Here is a 20,693-nt window from a genome sequence, read left to right on the forward strand (position 1 = left end):
ATATTTCCAAATTAATAGTGCCCAGAGCCTTTAATTCAGTAGCATAATTAAATGAAATAACTACTTCTGAAGTTTATAGGGATGGGTCTCTGGATGTCTCCATTCTCAGTCTTTTGTTCAAGTGATCTGGTCTGGCCACTGTCTGAGACGGGATCTTTGACACAGTGGAGTTTTGGTCTGACCTAGTGTGGGCCCATTTTACGAGCACCAAATATATTATTGTTAAAAGTTTTTAGACAACTTTAAGACTTTGGTTCTGTTACCATATTTGGAAGTCTATTGACAACAAGGGCAAAGGGGGTAACTGCTTCATGTAGGAGGTGTGTCCACTGTTTTTTTTTTGTGGGATTTTTTTTTTTTAGTAAGAGTTGTTCACTAGGTACAAGATGATCAGCAGTACCTTTTTGTTTGGCAATCAGGATTTGCACGAAAGACCTTCATTCCCTATGCAGCAAGCTTTCAGGACAGCTTCAAGCAAGGCAAAGTCATCAGTATAGATCTGGAGAAGCAGTATGTCCTCCTTGAGGATGGGGAGGTAAGTGCATCAACATTCAGGTATATAAGAGTTCTTAATCCATGCGCTGGAACAATTCTGCCTTACTTAAAATGATGAAACAAAAAAACCCAAAAGGAGGTCTGGTCTGAAAAATATCAGACAAAAAAAAGTCTCCCCTGATCCAAAAACAAGGGGTAAAGGGAAGAGATAGCCCCAACAAACACACTACCAATAATCCTAAAATTTATTTTCTCCCTAAAATTTTTCTGTGAAGGGAAAGCCCTCAGTCACACAGTCTGCAATGGGGACACGCCCTAAAGCACCAGCTGCCACAGTCATACACCCATGTGCAAATTAAACCTTAAATAATTAGTGCACAAACAAGTGTGCTAAAAATGAAAACTCTAAATAAAAAAAACAAATAAATAAGTTCGTTAGGCTATATCTGCCCCTCATCCGAGGGTACTATGGTGTCCAGAATCGACCAAGCCAACACAGACACAATCAAGAGAAGACACTTAGCTTCTTAGTAGGTAGTCAGCAAATAGTGAATTCAGTGTCAGAGCCCCCGCGTGTGGTGGACCCCTTTTTTTAGTGGGTTTGTCCTGTTTCCCTCTTTCCCAATGCTCTTCCTAAGGCTGTTATAGGGGAAAACACCCTCCAGGGATTCAAGACAAAGTTAAACAAGTTCTTGCTAAACTGGAACGTACACAGGTAGGGCACTAGTCTTTGACCTAGGGGCCGCTGCGTGAGCGGACTGCTGGGCACGATGGACTGCTGGTCTGATCCAGCAGTGGCAGTTCTTATTATGCTCACACAGTGGCAGGTGCCGGTGGCGCCTTTTCACTTTACACATTCAATGGTCCACCTATACCCCATCCCGGACAGGGATCGGGACTCTCTGATGTTGCTGGTGGTGGACACAGTGGTCTCAGCCATCTCAAAGCGGCATAACATGCCTGTTGAGAGTGGTGCTGCCTTGAAGGATCCTGAGGAGTGTAAGTTGAGTCCCTCCTTAAACAGTTTGATATGACAGCTCTGGGAGTCCAGGCGGCAATGTGTGTTGGGCTCGTGGCTCAGGCGTGTTTTCACTGGGCCGAGCGCATACTTGACTGAGTCTGATGGGGAATTAGTGAAGCAGGAAGTTGCCAAAATTAAAATGGTGGTGCTTATCTCTTAGATATCATGTCTGACCTCTTGCGAGCTTCTGCCAAGTCTATGGCTCTTGAAGTGGCAGCATGCTGTACCTTGTGGCATCTTGCTTGATCAGCGGATGAGGTGGCCAAAGCTAAGTTGACAAAATTTCCCTTTCAGGAGTCCTTCTTGTTTGGTGAGGACTTGGACAAGCTGGTGCAGATTTTAACTGATTCTAAAGTGCCTCGTTTGCCTGAAGATAGGCCTAGGCCGTTAGCTCGGGGTGGTGCCGCTCTCCTCAAGGGGCTACTTCCTTCCAGTCTCCTGGGATTTCCAGAGGCTGGTTCTTTCAGCACATGCAGGCCTTTCAAGGGGCCTGCAGGGGTGCGGGTAGTGCCCCTGCTGGGTCATCTACAGCCCGTCCTGCCCAAAGACTCCTTTCTTGGTGCCTGCCTTGGTTCCGGTGGATGCCCGGCTGCATGATTTTTATCCAAAGTGGCCAGAGATCACGTCAGATCGATGGGTTCTGGAGGTGATTCGGGACATTTATGTTCTAGAGTTCACCCATTCCTTGTCAGATCATTTTCTTGCTTCTCCCTTACAGGTGGCATGTATGCAACAGGCTTTTTGCCAGACCCTTCCAAGATTGTTGGATCTTCACGCTGTGGTTCCGATTCCCCCTCAGGAGTAGGGCACAGGTTGGCACTCAATTTACTTTGTGGTGCCAAAGAAAGAAGGGACCTTTTGGCCCATCTTAGATTTGAAAGGGGTCAACAGGGCTCTCCAAGTTCCATCCTTCCGCATGGAAACTCTGCAGTCTGTGATTCTGGTGATTTAGCCAGGGGAGTATCTGACTTCTCTCGATCTGAAGGAGGCCTACTTGCACATTCCAATTCGGGCTGCCCATCATTGTTTCCTGCGTTTTGCGATTTTGAGACAACATTATCAGTTCTGTGTGCTTACCTTTGGTCTGGCCACAGCTCCACGGACATTCACCAAGGTTATGGTGGTTGTCATGGCGGTGTTGCGCAAGGAGGGCATTCTGGTTTATTCAAGCAAGGTCATTCCAGGAGAGCACCCGGGTCACGGCTCGGGTGGTGGAGTTTCTGCAGTCACTGGGATGGGTTGTCAACCTTTCCAAGAGTTGGTTGGCCCCCCTCTCAGTGCCTGGAGTATCTTGAGTTCTGTTCGACACCTCCTTGGGGAAGGTCTTCCTCCCAGAGGCCCGGGTAATCAAATTGCAATCTCGGATTCGCCTGCTTATGGCATCCCAGTGCCCTTGGGTGCAGGATTTCCTCTAAGTGTTGAGGTCGATGGCCCTAGGCGTAGTAAGGTGGGCTCATGCCCATATGCGTCCTCTTCCATATGCTCTTCTTTGGAGGTGGTTGCCTCAGAGACACATCCTGAATCATCCTGTTCCTCAGAGGCACTTGGCTCACTGCAGTCTTTGTTGGTGGTTCCAGACATCCCATTTAGTGCAGGGGGTGATTCTGGATCAGCCACAGTGGATGGTGCTGCTCACGAATGCCAGTCTCCTCGGTTGGGGAGCACAGAGTCTAGGTCACTCAGCTCAGGGCACCTGGTCCACAGAGGAGGTATCCTGGTTGATCAATGTTCTAGAGACCAGAGCCATAAGTACATAAGTAGTCGCCTCCGCCGGGGCAGACCAGAGGTCCATCTAGCCCGGCGGTCCGCTCACGCGGTGGCCCATCAGGCATATTGCCTGTTCTGCGGTCCTTGACTAATTTTATGCCTACCTCAACACTTATCTCTAAACTTTCCACTGCTCTTATCTGTACCCCTCAATCCCTTTGTCCTCCAGGAACCTATCCAGGTCTTCCTTGAAACCCTGTACTGTGCTATTTCTTATTACGGCCTCCGGAAGGGTGTTCCATGTGTCCACCACCCTCTGTGTGAAGAAGAATTTCCTTGCGTTTGTTTTAAACCTGTCCCCCTTCAATTTCATCGAGTGACCCCTTGTTCTTGTGGTTTCTTTCAAATTGAAAAATCTATCCTTGTCAACCTTTTCGATGCCCCTCAGGATCTTGAAGGTCTCTATCATATCTCCTCTGAGTCTCCGCTTTTCCAGGGAGAACAACCCCAGCTTCTTCAGTCTGTCAGTGTATGTAAGGTTTTCCATACCCTTAATCAGTTTAGTTGCTCTTCTCTGGACTCCCTCAAGCATTGCCATGTCCTTTTTGAGGTACGGTGACCAGTACTGTACACAGTATTCAAGGTGCGGGCGCACCATAGCCCGGTACAGTGGCAGGATGACTTCCTTCGTTCTGGTCGAGATACCCTTCTTAATGATACCTAACATTTGATTTGCTTTCCTCGAGGCTGTGGCGCATTGTGCCGACGCCTTCAATGTCGTGTCTACCATCACTCCCAGGTCTCTTTCAAGGTTACTGACCCCTAGCATTGATCCCCCCATTTTGTAAGTGAACATCGGGTTCCTTCTCCCTATATGCATGACCTTGCATTTCCCTACATTGAAGCTCATTTGCCACTTTTTCGCCCATTCTTCCAATGTCGTAAGATCCCTTTGGAGATTCTCGCAGTCTACCGTGGTTTCAACCTTGCTGAATAGTTTGGTGTCATCTGCGAATTTGATGACCTCGCATTTTGTTCCCGCCTCCAGGTCGTCAATGAATATGTTAAACAGGAGCGGTCCCAGCACTGACCCTTGAGGAACCCCGCTCGTGACCCCTTGCCAGTCCGAGTAGTGGCCCTTTACACCAACCCTCTGCTTCCTGTCTGCCAGCCAGTTTTTGATCCATCGGTGGACCTCCCCTCGCACCCCGTGATTCCATAGCTTCTTGAGCAACCGCTCATGTGGTACCTTATCAAAGGCTTTTTGGAAGTCTAGGTAGATTATGTCTATGGGTTCACCTTTGTCCACCTGGTTATTTACCCCCTCAAAGAAGTACAATAAGTTTGTGAGGCATGACCTACCCTTGCAGAACCCATGCTGGCTCGACCTTAGCTGTCCATTTTTTTCGATATGGTCACAGATGCTGTCCTTGATCAGCGCCTCCATCATCTTTCCCGGGACCGATGTGAGGCTTACCGGCCTATAGTTTCCCGGGTCGCCCCTTGAACCCTTCTTGAAGATGGGCGTGACATTTGCTATTTTCCAGTCCTCCGGGATCTCTCCAGTTTTTAGGGATAGGTTGCATATTTGCTGAAGTGTCTCTGCTATTTCATTCCTTAATTCCTTGAGCACCCTTGGGTGAATGCCGTCCGGGCCATTTGTCTAGCGCCATTAGCCTTCCGGTCTTTTCTGATGGGCTAGTTCAGTCCGGGGTCTTTTAGACAATGCCACGGCAGTGGCCTATGTCAATTATCAGGGGGGCACCAAGAGCACTCAGGCGGCGCAGGAGGCTGCTCTGCTCATGATCTGGGTAGAGTCTCATCTTCAGGAAGACGTCCTCCCATCTGAAGAGCCGAAAACTATTTCAAGAGTAGCACTGGAGGAAGAAGGCTGGCCTTATACCATAGATGTGGACTTAAGACCCCCGAGAAACCCCCGAATAAAGAAGATGGGGATCATCGTAGGTGACTCCATTATACGTCACGTGGACAGCCACACCGCAGGAGGAAGAGAGGACAGAATCGTCACCTGTCTGCCTGGAGCAAGAGTGAAGGATGTGGCCAACAGGATCTCCAGGATCATAGACAGCGCAGGGGGAGAGGATACTGCTGTGCTCATCCACGTGGGAACAAATGATGTGAGCGGACGGAAGTACGACAGGGAAGAGATGAAGGGCCAGCTCCGCTCACTTGGAAGACAGCTGAAGATCAGGGAGGTGAAGGTGGCCTTCTCCGAGATCCTCCCAGTACCAAGAGCGGATGGAAAGAGACAAGGGGAATTGCAAGCTATTAACGCCTGGATGAGACGATGGTGCGAAGAAGAAGGCTTTGACTTTGTGCGCAACTGGACGGCATTCTGGGGAAAAAGCAAGTACTACAGAAAGGATGGACTACACCTCAACAAGGAAGGAGCAAGAGTATTGGCAGGCAACATGAAGAAGGCCATCGAGAAGGCTTTAAACTAACAAATAGGGGAAAGCCGACAGTCGACCACCAGTCGATGGCACGGACAACAGGATGCCCCGATGAAGAAACCATGGGCTACTACTCATACACAGGAGGGGACAACCTCACAGCAAATAAAGAAGACAAGGCAGGAAGGGACAACTCAGACACAGGAGGGGATGACCGTACAGCAAACAAGGGAGACAACACTGGAGCGGTTAAGGAAACCGTGAAAGAAACAGTAGAGACAGTAAAGAGTAGGAAGTCCAAAAAGGTAACACGAAGAGAACTCAAATGTATGTATACGAATGCTAGAAGTCTAGGAAACAAAATGGGGGAACTAGAGACAATAGCAAGACATGATAAGTTGGAAATCATTTGCATAACAGAAACATGGTGGAATGAAGAAAACAAATGGGACACAGTGCTACAGGGATACAAACTATATAGAAGAGATCGAGTAGGGCAGAAAGGTGGAGGTATTGCCCTATATGTTCAGGAAGGAGTAGAATCTGTTGAAGTGGCTACGACGGAAATGAAAGAGAAGCTAGAGTCCCTCTGGATCAAGATTCTTGGCCAAAACAGCGCAGACACAAAAATTGGCCTTTACTATCGTCCGCCAGGACAGGCGGAGGAAACTGACTCAGAAATGATAGAGGAAATCAAACAAGAATGCAAGACGGGCAATGTAATAATATTGGGAGACTTCAATTTCCCGAGGATAGACTGGAAACTAGGAACCTCCAACTGCGGCAAGGAGGCCAAGTTCCTGGAGGCGCTAGGGGATTGCTTCCTGGAACAAATGGTAAAAGAGCCGACAAGAGGCAACGCCACCCTGGACTTGGTACTAAATGGCCTCACGGGTCCGACAAAAGAAGTAGAAGTTACGGTACCGCTAGGAACGAGCGATCACAATGTGATCAGATTTAAGCTTGACATCGGGAATAGAAAACATGCCAAAACCCTAACCAAAACCTTAAACTTTAAAAAGGGCAAATACGATCACATGAGAGCCATGGTGAAAAAACGACTCAAGAAAAAGGTGGACAAACTTGAAACGGTAGACCAGGCATGGTCCCTACTGAAAAATACTATCACAGAAGCACAAAATCTCCACATTCCAAGGATCTCCAAAGAGGGGAGAACAAAAGGTAAGGGAGAACCGGCATGGCTTACCAGACAGGTGAGGGAAGCCATAAAAGAAAAGAAGGACTCTTTCAAAAAATGGAAACGCATGAAAACAACCGAAGCATGGAAAAAACATAAAGATGATCAGAAGAAATGTCACAAGGCAGTGAGGGATGCCAAAAAGGACTATGAGGAAAAAATAGCGCAAGAGGCCAAAAACTTCAAACCCTTCTTTAGATACGTAAAAGGGAAAAAACCCACAAAAGAGGCGGTGGGACCCCTGGACGACCAGGGAAGAAAAGGGTACATCAAAGAGGATAAACAAATTGCAGACAAACTAAATTCCTTCTTTGCATCCGTCTTTACGGAGGAGGATACCGCAAAAATACCAGAAGCAGTGAAAGTGTTTAGTGGAGTAATAGAAGACAGCCTCACCACAGTTGAAGTGGAGTTGGACCAGATATACTACCAGATCGACAAACTTAAGTGACAAATCCCCTGGACCGGATGGAATTCATCCGAGAGTTTTAAAGGAATTGAAGGTTGAAATCGGAGAGCTATTGCAAAAACTTGCCAATCTGACAATCAGAACTGGACAGATACCAGAAGACTGGAAGATAGCAAACGTCACACCAATTTTCAAAAAAGGATCGAGAGGGGAACCGGGCAACTACAGACCTGTGAGCCTTACGTCTGTCCCTGGAAAGATGGTTGAAGCACTGATCAAGGATAGCGTAGTCCGGCACCTAGATACACACGACTTGATGAAACCCAGTCAACATGGGTTCAGGAAAGGGAAATCATGTTTAACGAATTTACTTCAATTTTTTGAGACCGTGAACAAGCAAATTGATAGTGGAATGCCGGTGGACATAATATATTTGGACTTCCAGAAGGCGTTTGACAAAGTTCCACATGAACGACTTCTCAGGAAACTACAAAGCCATGGTATAGAGGGAGATATACACAGGTGGATAGGCAAATGGCTGGAAAACAGAAAGCAGAGAGTGGGCATAAATGGGAAGTTCTCAGACTGGGAGAAAGTGACTAGTGGTGTGCCCCAGGGCTCGGTTCTTGGGCCGATCCTATTTAATATTTACATCAATGACCTGGAAGAAGGAGTATCCAGTGAGATCATTAAATTTGCAGACGACACAAAGCTATGCCGGGCTATCAGATCGCAGGAGGATAGCGAGGAACTCCAGAGCGACTTGTATCAGTTAGAGAAATGGGCAGAGCAATGGCAGATGAAGTTCAACGTGGAGAAATGCAAAGTAATGCATTTAGGTAGTAAGAATAAGGAACACGAGTATAGAATGTCAGGCGCAACTCTGGGTAAGAGCGAACAAGAAAAGGACCTGGGTGTACTGATAGATAGGACCCTGAAGCCGTCGGCACAATGCGCGGCAGCGGCAAAGAAAGCAAACAGAATGTTAGGCATGATAAAGAAAGGAATCACGAGTAGATTGGAGAAAGTCATAACGCCGCTTTATAGAGCAATGGTCAGACCACACTTGGAATACTGTGTCCAACATTGGTCTCCCAACCTAAAGAAGGATATAAAACTGCTGGAGAGGGTGCAGAGACGAGCAACGAAGCTAATAAGAGGTATGGAGAACTTGGAATATGAGGAACGACTCAAGAAACTGGGACTGTTCTCTCTTGAGAAGAGGAGGCTGCGAGGGGACATGATCGAGACGTTCAAAATGCTGAAAGGCATCGATAAAATAGAGCAGGAAAATAAATTATTTACATTGTCCAACGCGACACGGACAAGAGGACATGGTTTGAAGCTAAGGGGGGACAAGTCCAGGACAAATGCCAGGAAGTTCTGCTTTACACAGCGAGTGGTAGACGCCTGGAATGCTCTCCCAAAGGAGGTTATTAAGGAATCCACTGTGCTAGGATTCAAAGGCAAATTAGATGCACATCTCCTTATGAGAGGCATAGAGGGATATGGATGACTAAAACTACATCAGGTGTATACCTGACTGGGCCTCCGCGTGTGCGGATCGCCGGACTCGATGGACCATGGGTCTGATCCGGAGATGGCAGTTCTTATGTTCTTATGTTATGTTCTTATGTTCAGGATATCTTGGCCTCCCACATTGCAGGCGTGGAGAATGTGTAGGTGGACTTTCTGAGTCATCACGCCCTGGATCCCGGAGAGTGGTGTCTAAACCAGGTGGCCTTTCAGTTGATAGTGCAGTCTTGGGGTCAGCCCCTCATGCCCTGATGGCCACACAGAGATGCTCAGGCCGAGGAGCTAGATGCTCAGGCCGAGGAGCTGGATGCTCTGGTTCAACCATGGCTAACGGAGGGTCTGTTGTATGTGTTCCGTCCGTGGCCATTAGTGGGCTGAGTTCTTCTCCTCATTGTTCAACATCCAGGTCTAGTGATTCTGGTGGCTCTGGATTGGCCCAAGTGTCCGTAGTACATGGACCTGATGAGGCATCTGGTGGCAGATCCTCTCCCGACCAACCTTCTGTCTCAGGGCCCCTTTCCAATGTTCAATCTGGGTCCCTTTTGTCTTACAGCTTGGCTCTTGAAAGGGACCACCTAAGTAAGAAGGGGTATTCAGATAAAGTGATCTCAACCCTCTTGTGTTCTCAGAGACTTTCCACTTATCGGGCTTATGTGCGGGTTTGGCGTATATTTGAGGAGTAATGTGCTGCACATTGAGTGGTCTCTTTTTGCACTTCCCTACCTAACATCTTAGAGTTCTTGCAGAATGGCCTAGATGGGGGTCTGGCTTGGTCTTCTCTCCGGGTTCAGCTTGCGGCCTTGTTGGCCTTTCGTGGGTTGTTATGAGGTCAGCGTTTGACTCATTTCCTGATGTCATTTGCTTTATGCGGGCGGTCAAGTTGCTCAAGCGTCCTATACGACTGTCCCATCTTGGGATCTTAATTTGGTCTTGTCTTTGCTGGTGCACCCCCCTCTTGAGCCTTTGGGTGCCTGTACGCTGAAGGACCTTACTCTTAAAGCGGTCTTCCTGGTGGCTATTACTTCTGCTAGACGTGTTTCTGAGCTACAGGCTTACTCTTGTAGGTCTCCCTTCCTGGAGTTCTCTAGGGAGCGGGTTGTCTTGGTGGCCTGTTCCTTCCTTTCTTCCAAAGGTAGTTTCTTCTTTTCATGTCAATCAGTCAGTAGTCCTCCCGGTGTTGGGTAGTCAGGAGGGATCTTCTGAGCAGAAACAGTTGCGCAAGTTGGATGTCAGTCGGGTCCTTCGCATTTATGTGTAAAGGACCCAGGAGACCAAGAAATGAGATTATCTTTGTCCTTTGTGGCAGGTCCTCGTAAGGGGGAGGAAGCTTCCAATGCGAAGAATTGCAAAGGGACTTGAACAAACTGGGGGAATGGGCAGCGAGATGGCAGATGAAGTTCAACGTTGAGAAATGTAAAGTATTGCATGTGGGAAGCAGAAACCCAAGGTACAACTATACAATGGGAGGGATGTTATTGAATGAGAATGCCCAAGAAAGGGACTTGGGGGTAATGGTGGACATGACAATGAAGCCGACGGCACAGTGCGCAGCGGCCGCTAAGAAAGCAAATAGAATGCTAGGTATAATCAAGAAGGGTATTACAACCAGGACAAAAGAAGTTATCCTGCCGTTGTATCGGGCGATGGTGTGCCCGCATCTGGAATACTGCGTCCAATATTGGTCGCCGTACCTTAAGAAGGATATGGCGTTATTCGAGAGGGTTCAGAGGAGAGCGACACGTCTGATAAAAGGGATGGAAAACCTTTCATACGCTGAGAGATTGGAGAAACTGGGTCTCTTTTCCCTGGAGAAGAGGAGACTTAGAGGGGATATGATGGAGACTTATAAGATCATGAAGGGCATAGAGAGAGTAGAGAGGGACAGATTCTTCAAACTTTCTAAAAATAACAAGAGGGCACTCGGAAAAGTTGAAAGGGGACAGATTCAAAACGAATGCTAGGAAGTTCTTCTTTACCCAACGAGTGGTGGACAACTGGAATGCGCTTCCAGAGGGCGTAATAGGGCAGAGTACAGTACTGGGGTTTAAGAAAGGATTGGACAATTTCCTGCTGGAAAAGGGGATAGAAGGGTATAAATAGAAGATTACTGCACAGGTCCTGGACCTGTTGGGCCGCCGCGTGAGCGGACTTCTGGGCATGATGGACCTCAGGTCTGACCCAGGAGAGGCATTGCTTATGTTCTTATGTTCTTATGTTACCATTGCACGCTGGATCAAGGAGACTATTGCTTCGCTTATCTTCAGAAAAAGTCTGTTCCTGAATTTGTCAAGGCTCATTCCACTCTGGGTCAAGCAGCTTCTTGGGCTGAGTCTTCTATAGTGCCTCCAGTGGATATTTGCAAGGTTGTAGTTTGGTCTTCTCTGCATTCTTTGTCAGACACTACCATGTGGATGTTCAAGCGCATCGGGACGCAGTATTTGGTGAGCGTGTTCTAGTGTCGGCCCTGCGGGGGTCCCATTTGTAAGAACTATAACAGTCTACCAGGCAATACAGAAGAAAAAATTAGGTTCTTACCTGCTATTTTTCTTAGCCTGTATTCCTGTATAGTTCCCCACCTTGTCTGTCTTTATGAAGTGATTGCGGGTTTTTTGCTCATCTGCACATTTTGATTTTTCTGCGGGTTCTAGTATTTTTCTAGGGCTGGGGAGATATCAGAACAGCAGCTACGGCTTAGCTGGTGAGCTGTAGGGACACTTTCACTGCAGGATTCCAGTTCTATACATGTTCCAACAGTTTGTTACCATGTGTTGTTTTTAACCTCCTGTTCGGAGTGTTTTTACTGTTGTCTGTTAGTATTTTCCTAGGTTCTGATTGGCTGTTCGGTAGACTGAGATGGTAGAGGGAGCCTCAGCTAATATACATTGATACTTTGGAATCCGAACTTAATCCGTTCCAGAACCCTGTTAGAGTTCCAAGACAATTTTTCTCATTGAAAATAATAGAAACTGGATTAATCCGTTCCTGGGTCCCACAAACTCAAATTTTAACAGGAAAGGCATTATTACTTCAGCCGAAAGCCTGAAGTCATAATGCCGTTGTACAGGGCCATGGTGAGACCTCATCTGGAGTACTGTGTGCAATTCTGGAGGCCACATTACAGTAAAGATGTGCGCAGAATTGAATCGGTTCAGCGGACGGCCACAAGGATGATCTCGGGGCTCAAGGGTCTCTCGTATGAAGAGAGACTGAACAAATTGCAGCTCTACACTCTCGAGGAACGTAGGGAGAGGGGAGACATGATCGAAACATTTAAGTACCTCACGGGACGTGTCGAAGTGGAAGATGATATTTTCTTTCTCAAGGGACCCTCGGCCACAAGAGGGCACCCGCTCAAACTCAGGGGCAGAAAATTTCATGGCGACACCAGAAAGTATTTCTTCACAGAGAGAGTGGTTGATCATTGGAACAAGCTTCCAGTGCAGGTGATCGAGGCAGACAGCGTGCCAGACTTTAAGAATAAATGGGATACCCATGTGGGATCCCTACGAGGGTCAAGATAAGGAAATTGGGTCATTAGGACATAGACAGGGGGTGGGTAAGCAGAGTGGGCAGACTTGATGGGCTGTAGCCCTTTTCTGCCGTCATCTTCTATGTTTCTATGTATTTCAAGGTAAAATATTAACAAATATTCCAAAGCAGCATTCAGATTCTGGGGCACAAACACACACATACAATGTGAAGGGTGTTCGGATTCCAAAGCAGAGTTTGGATTCTGGGGCACAAACGCACACATACATTGTGCAGGGCGTTCAGATTCCAAAGCAGAGTTCGGATTCCAAGACAAAATTTACTACCAAAAAAAATTTGGATTCCAAGGAGGTACCACTGTACTACATTGTTTTTGTCTCAGTCTCCACCTGCTGGTCATAGTAAGGTATAATACTCATTTGTAAGAACTATACCAGTCTACAGGCTAACAGAAAGAAAATTAGCAGATAAGAACCTAATTTCTCCTTTAAAGATTTGGAACTTTCAGGTGGTTTAAATTTTTGTTTTTCTTGTAACCTGTTCTGGATGTGTTTTGGGAGGACAGGCTAAAATATTGAATGAAAGAATAAATAAATTGGGAGTAGTACACATAATCTTGCTGTGCCCTATTTTATAACATTGTGCGCACAAATCCAAAAGAAGGTGTGGGCATGGGAGGGGCTTAGGTGGTTTAGAGGCGGTCTCCCAAGATGCATACAATATTAGAACAGGGAATCCACACTCCAGGGAATCTTGCACTCCAGGATTTACAACAGGTTTCAGTTGGCATAAATTGCGACCAAAGTTTGGTGTGAGAATCGGCTCTAAGCGCTATTCCATAAGTAGTGCACAACTCATGCCGGTTTTCTTCAGCACTCTTTTTCTAGAGCCAGTTACTGAATCTGATCTTTAGTAGGTAATGAGAGGAATTGTTATTAAAAATTATTATTAATTAGATGGAACTTAACCAATAATACATAGAGGCTGTACAATAGACAGGGGCTGTACAATGCAGCCACAGATCAACAAAACAATAAAAAAATCATTCGCAGTCATGAGAAACCTGAGGCAAATCAGAAAATTCTTTGACAGAAAACAATTTCAACTCTTGATACAATCCCTAATCCTAGGTCTAATAGTCTACTGCAACATATTATATCTCCCATGCACAGCAACAATGATAAAACAATTACAAACAATACAAAACACAGCCCTAAGACTGGTCTACTCACTGAAGAAATATGACCACATCACAAAGGCATACCACGACTCACATTGGCTCCCAATACAAGCGAGAATACACTTCAAATTTTACTGCCTACTATTTAAAGCAATAAACGGAGACAGCCCAACCTATTGGAACAATCGACTAGTTCAATCCACCTCAACCAGACATAGGAGAACCCACGCACCATTCACACACCCTCCAACCAAAAACGTCAAAAGAAAAAAACTGTACGACAACCTCCTAGCCACTCAAACTGCAAAACTTGACCCACAACTCTACAACCTATTGACCACGACCACAGACTACAAAACCTTCAAAAAAGAAATAAAAACCCTTCTATTCATAAAACCGAACTAACACCTGCATCACCTGCAAGTACTACATATGAACTTCTAACCACAAGGTAATGGCGGAATAGAAATCCCTAATGTAATCCCTCTCTAGCTTAGAGAAATATGTATTATAAAGAACTATTAATTTGGGAAAAGTTAGCTCGCTTGATTAATAGCACGCTGCTTCGGGGCCTTCTACTGCCCTGATTTGCTCTGCCGCATCTCTGATGATGTCATCAGGGACTAAGGGAGCTGGCCAGACTGCGGGAAGGGAAAGGGGGGGTAGGGGAAAACGCTGCTGCTGCACAGGGAAGTGGTGTGGGGGGAGGGAATGCTACTGCGGCTGCTGTACAGGGAATTGGGGGGGAGGGAAATGCTGTTGCTGCTGCACAGAAAAATGGAGGGGGAGAGATAGAAGGAAAGACAGACAGTGGGAGGGAGGGAGACAGAAGGAAAAGAAGAGACACAGGAGCAGGGAGAGACACAGAAATACAGACAGACAAAGGGGGCCAGGGAGAGAGAGAGACAGAAAGAAAGACAGTGGGAGGGAGAGAGACAGAAATAAAGAAAGACAGACAGACATATATTCTAAGCACCCGTTAATGTAACGGGCTTAAATAATAGTGTGTGTATATATGTATGTATGTATATATATATGTATAATTTATACGTATTGTGAAATATAGTTAAAAGCAGAGGCTCATTCAAACTGCATCCGACAGAGGCATTGACATCACTGAAAACATGTAGAAAATCATAACGATAATAAGAATACGGAGAAAAATAAACCTCAATTGTGGGAGGTTGGGACTACACAAGTACCCAGCCCTCAACACATCATCACAGGTTTATAAAAAAACTCCGTTTACGATTATATAGACAAAATTTTCATTCATTCAGGATCACTTTTTTTCAAATTATTTTTAAAAATTTCAATATAAATAAGGCAACTGTCCGAATGTCGAAATTTACTGATAAGAACCCCAAACTTAACTAGATTACGATTGTATTCCAGAATATTGATTATTACGATTGTATTCCAGAAAAATTGCTAGTTGTATGTATATATACACATACATATACATACATACATACATACATATATACACACACTATTATTTAAGCCCTTTACATTAATGGGTGCTAGAATATATGTCTGTCTGTCTTTCTTTATTTCTGTCTCTCTCTCTCCCTGGCCCCCTTTGTCTGTCTGTATTTCTGTATCTCTCCCTGCTCCTGTGTCTCTTCTTTTCCTTCTGTCTCCCTCCCTCCCACTGTCTGTCTTTCCTTCTTTCCCTCCCCCTCCATTTTTCTGTGCAGCAGCAACAGCATTTCCCTCCCCCCCACTTCCCTGTACAGCAGCCGCAGCAGCATTCCCTCCCCCTCCATTTCCCTCCCCCCACACCACTTCCCTGTGCAGCAGCAGCGTTTTCCCCTAACCCCCCTTTCCCTTCCCGCAGTCTGGCCAGCTCCCTTAGTCCCTGATGACATCATCAGAGATGCGGCAGAGCAAATCAGGACAGTAGAAGGCCCCGAAGCAGCGTGTGTAGAGTGCTGCGGACGCTGCTTGAGTTGGCAGGTCTGTCGGGACTGTGGGAAGGGAAGGGGGGGCGGCAAGGGACGAAGTGAGCAGGACTGACGGCGGGAAGGGATGGGAGGGTCAACGGGGGTTCGGGTGCGATGGGGGGAGGGGTGCTGACAAAGAAATTATATTATATACTGTGAGTGAGGGGGGAGCCGGCAAGACCGCAGGGACCATTTTATGCGGGCATGCGCACTCCTGCCTGCCATGGACATACGGATCACGGAATACGCAGGTAGGAGTGCACATGTGCGCTTGCGTTTTATTATAGTAGATATATATATACAGTGGTAATCTTGGATTACGAGCATAATCCATTCCAGGAGCATGCTCATAATCCAAAATGCTCGTTTATCAAAACAAACAGCAACGATTCGTTCTAGAACCCAGGGTCTATACTTGTCGGGTGCCAGGTGCTGCAGTGCCATCTCCTCCGTCTGCCTCCTCCGTGGGTCATCTGAAGAAGAACCCCACAGTGCCGCTTCGGGGGGGGAGGATTCCAGCCACCGGAGAAACCCCCACAGTGCCGCTTCGGGGGGGATGCCAGCCACCAGAAAACCCCACAGTGCCGCTTCGGGGGGGGGGGGGGATGCCAGCCGCTGCCGGAGAACCTCGCAGTGCCTTCAGAGGGATGCCTCCTCCATCCGCCGGCCAGCCCTCCACGTTGGATGCCCCTCGCATGCTGGAGAGCCCCCACCCGAGCCCACGCAGCCGAGCGCTGCCCCACCCGCATGCCGCGCACGACACGCACAATGCCGATGATTGACGCTGTGCATGTCACACTCAATGCGCAGGCGGGTCAGCACTCGGCCGCGCAGGCCCAGACAGAGATCCTCCAACCTGCGGAAGGCACTCGATGTAGAAGGCTGACCGGAAGACGGAAGAGGAATCCCGTGTAAGTGCTTGTTGATCGGGGCAGTGCTCGGTTTGCGAGTGTTTTGCTTGTCTTGCAAAACACTCGCAAACCGGGTTACTCGCAAACCGAGGTACCACTGTATATAGATATAGATATAAAAGCAGGTAGGCAGTTATAGGTGGGACCTTTTGAGCAAAGACAATAAGATTGCACAAGACAAATGTTTCTAAAGCAGAAGGAACAATTTATCTGGATTCAAAAAGTTAACTCACAATGTGAATAGTCCTTAAAATGGAGCAGAGGCCGCATGGCTTGGTGAAGCAGCATGATGATTCAGGGAGAAGAATTGTAGCTTGAAAAAGGCTGGTTCCAGAGGTAAAGTGAGCATCTTCCCTCCTGAGACAGGATTTTGCTTCATATTTATAGGGTTGAGACCTGTTCTTAAAATAAAATCCATTCTCTGTTCCTAGTTGGATGTTGATTGAATTACAATGGCTTAACATGCTGTCCCAATACAGAGTATTGTTACTGTCCTTGCTGGGTGAGGTGTGAATCTGTGAGTGGTTTCCCTCTGTTCTAGGCAGATGAGGTCATCTGATCGAATGAGCTTCTATTATAAGTCCAGAGAAGAATTTGGTGTGAAGGGCTTCTTGTTTGATCTACATACTGTTATCCATGTTCTAGATTCACAAAGCAAACCAATTGTGTGCCGATCGGTTTGCGACCCCTTTGCAACCTGATTTTACTCAGGCCCAATTCACTTACCTCTCTGCCGACCATTCTCCGATCCACGCATGCAAATGAGGGGAACGGCATGCAAAGTAGGCAGGGACGCGATTCACTAACCAAAACCCTTCAACACCGACTGGGCTGGCCGATCACAAACAAGCGACTGCTGAGGACCAGTCGCTCAAGCCCTTTCCGACTGCCCTGCTTCTCTACTATAAGCCCTGATTTCCTGCCTGCCCCGAATGAATCTCCTGCTCTCAGTCTACCCTCCTCTGCCCCGATTCTCCTGCCTTTCTGCTTCCCTGCTTAGTGTAACACCCTCCTTCTCAGACTTGAAACAAGATTTATTTTGTAGACGTGAACAACGAGAGTTAAATTGATACATTTTCCCAGGAGAAAGGAGTGAATTTAAAAAAAATATTTAATAATAAAATGTAATGTAACCTGTAAATAAAAATGTTAATTAAAAACCATAAACAAAATAGATATAAAGAAGCACTAAGAATTCAAAATTTAAATAGAAATAAAATTTAATAAACAAATGCTGTAAAACAAGTGTAGACAATGAAATTCTTCTTCCCCTCTAATCAGTTCTTTAAATGTCCAAGTAAAATATTATTTGACTAGTCTTATAGCCCGTTACATTAACGGGTGCTAGAATATATGTGTGTGTGTCTATCTTTATTTCTTTTTCTCTCTCTCTCTCTCTCCTTAGCCGCTTTCTTTCTTTCTGTCTTTCTTTTTCCTTGGCTGTCTATCACCACCCCTTGCCTGCTCCCCCTGTCCATTCTCCCTTCCTTTTACCTCCCCTATGTCCACCACCACCCCTTCACAGCTCTCCTTATGCAGCAGCAGCCCTTCTCCCTTTGTTTTACCTCCCCCCTGTCCAGCAGCACCTTTCCCTCCACCCATACCAGTTCCCTGTGCACCTGCCCCTGTGTCTTTCTTCTTGTCTTTCTGTCTCCCTTCCTCCCTCTGTCTGTCTGTCCAAAGCAGCATTTCCTCCCCCTCCATTTCCCTCCCCCACACCAGTTCCCTGTGCACCTGCCCCAATGTCTTTCTTCTTGTCTTTCTGTCTCCCTTCCTCCCTCTGTCTGTCTGTCCAAAGCAGCATTTCCTCCCCCTCCATTTCCCTCCCCCACACCAGTTCCCTGTGCACCTGCCCCAATGTCTTTCTTCTTGTCTTTGTCTCCCTTCCTCCCTCTGTCTGTGTGTCCAAAGCAGCATTCCCTCCCCCTCCATTTCCCTCCCCCCACACCAGTTCCCTGTGCACCTGCCCCTGTGTCTTTCTGTCTCCCTTCCTCCCTCTGTCTGTCTGTCCAAAGCAGCATTCCCTCCCCCTCCATTTCCCTCCCCCAATACCAGTTCCCTGTGCACCTGCCCCTGTGTCTTTCTTCTTGTCTTTCTGTCTCCCTTCCTTCCTCTGTCTGTGTGTCCAAAGCAGAATTCCCTCCCCCTCCATTTCCCTCCCACCACACCAGTTCCCTGTGCACCTGCCCCTGTGTCTTTCTATCTCCCTTCCTCCCTCTGTCTGTCTGTCCAAAGCAACATTCCCTCCCCCTTCCATTTCCCTCCCCCCACACCAGTTCCCTGTGCAGCAGAATTATTGTTTCCTCTACCTCCTTTCCCTTCCCACAGTGGCGACTACAAACGCGGGCCTGAGTCCTTTGGCGGCCCCCCCTTCCATTCCCTTCCCACATGGCGATTCAAGCAGCGTGTCCAGCAGTCTTCACACGCTGCTTCGGGTCCTTCTACTGGCCTGATTTACTCTGGCACGTCCGGAGCAAATCAGGGCAGTAGAAGGGCCCGAAGGAGCGTGTGAAGACTGCTGGACACGCTGCTGAAATCGCCAGTCGGGCCCGTGGTAAGGGAAGGGGGGGGCGGCGGAAATCTTCTTCTACCTTGCCTCTCCTTCACCGTTGGGAGTCAGCGCCAGGAGCTTTAACGGCTGGTGGTTCCGCGTTGAAAGAATCCCATGCCTCTTTGAAAACTGTCACGCCGCTGGAGGCGAGAGGCGACGGAGAGGGCAGGGGGTGAGCCGCGCATTTGCACTTCCTAGCTGCAGCTCACAGAAAACGGACGCATGCTTATGAAGTGCGCATGCGCGGCTTACCATTTTATTATATTAGATGCCTTTAATTGTGTTTCACCATCAGCAATTGCTATGCAGGAATTCTTATAAGTATTATTTATTCTTTAAAAATCCTTTGTCTAGGGAAAACTAACTGATGGGTCTAAGAACGCTTTCTTTAAATAATTTATCTTACAGCCTCCATCTTCTCCGAATTCTCCTTTTTCCTCGGGTTAGTGTATTGGATGTTTTCTGTCCTTTCTGTGTAGGGGTACCATGTTGGCACGCTGTTGCTAGTAGACTCTCTCTTCTTGAAACCAACCTACTACTATAACTAAAACCAAATCAATAAGGGAAAACCCTATCCTACATCTAGAAACCCCATGGATACCTAACATATTTTCTAAGCTAGAAACCCCCCCCCCCACCAGATAATTGATATTCCCTATACTATTTCTCTCCCCAGAATTTCCTATATCTCAAATCCTCTAAACATTTCATGCATATAATCACAAATCTTCTAAACATTTCATGCATATAAATCTTTTCCCCAAATCCCAAAAATCTTCACAGAAATTATTCCCAGAAAAAGATTTCCAAGGCAGATTCACAACTTTGCTTCACTAATAGTCTCTCACAATATTCCACAGAAATCTGTCCCAGGACTTCTCCAGAAATCAGCACCACAGACTTATTACACAGAGACTGAAAATTTCTCTAGAAATCAGGTTTCAAAAGCAGTTCATAACCTTGCTTCACCAATATTTCTCTCACAACATTACACAGGAATCTCACACAGGACCTCTCATAAAAATCTCCAAAAATCAGCATCACAGATTTGTCACTCAGAGAATCTCTCAAAACACTTCCCAGAAGATTCTCACAGACTATTTCTAGCATCAAATAGTTTCACAGATAAAACAATTCTTCATATCAGCCAGAAAGAAATGTTTTCACCCTTGAGTAAATACCAGAATCTATAAATCAAACCTCAACTTCAACCAAAACCTCCAATTCCTATTCAAAATTAAATAAAACCAGCTATAATTACCTTCTCACAAGGCCCAGAAACCAAACTACCTGCACACAGATCCAAGTCACCCTCCCAACTGTCAAATCTGACAGTTAGAATGTTCAAGCAGCTGATGCTGATCTCTGCACTAGGACAGCAAACCTGTGCAGGAGATCAGCAACAGAATACCAAAACTGCACCAATACAAAATATACACAAACCAAACTTTTCAAAATAGGAAAACACCAACAGGTCTTACATTCCAGATTTTCTTTGCTTTAAAAACCCTTTAAAATCTTCTTCAAACCCTGTTTTTCTCACTCAGGTAACTTTTAACCCTGGTTGCATTAGCCCCAATTCTCCTGCCTTTCTGCAGCCCTGCTCTTGCCGCCCTGTTGCTGGCTCTTAAAAAGCCTCTGCTCTCTCACACGCTTCTCAGGGCATGTTCTCCTCCCCAGCCTCCCAAGCTGAAACTTTTTCACGAGCCTGTTTTACTCTCCCGTGTCCCAGGCTAGCCTACCCTTCTCCGCAGTGCAGCCCCGCTTTAAACCCACGGGTTAAAACCACACTCCAGGGAAGGGTAGGCTAGCCTGGGACACGGGATAGTAAACGGG

At 46.8% G+C, this 20,693-nt stretch overlaps 1 protein-coding gene across 2 annotated transcripts in view; it reads left to right on the plus strand.

Annotated features, from left to right (window-relative positions):
• Positions 1-20,693, plus strand: part of AIFM2 (apoptosis inducing factor mitochondria associated 2) — a 124,849-nt gene that overhangs the window by 75,357 nt on the left and 28,799 nt on the right. For both annotated transcript variants that reach the window (XM_033943595.1, XM_033943594.1), the window contains exon 3: positions 420-535. In XM_033943595.1, the coding sequence (XP_033799486.1) occupies positions 420-535 (116 nt within the window). The remainder of the gene's footprint in view (positions 1-419; positions 536-20,693) is intronic.

The sequence above is a fragment of the Geotrypetes seraphini genome, chromosome 4 (genome assembly GCF_902459505.1).
Source record: "Geotrypetes seraphini chromosome 4, aGeoSer1.1, whole genome shotgun sequence".
Classification (NCBI taxonomy): Eukaryota; Metazoa; Chordata; class Amphibia; order Gymnophiona; family Dermophiidae; genus Geotrypetes; species Geotrypetes seraphini.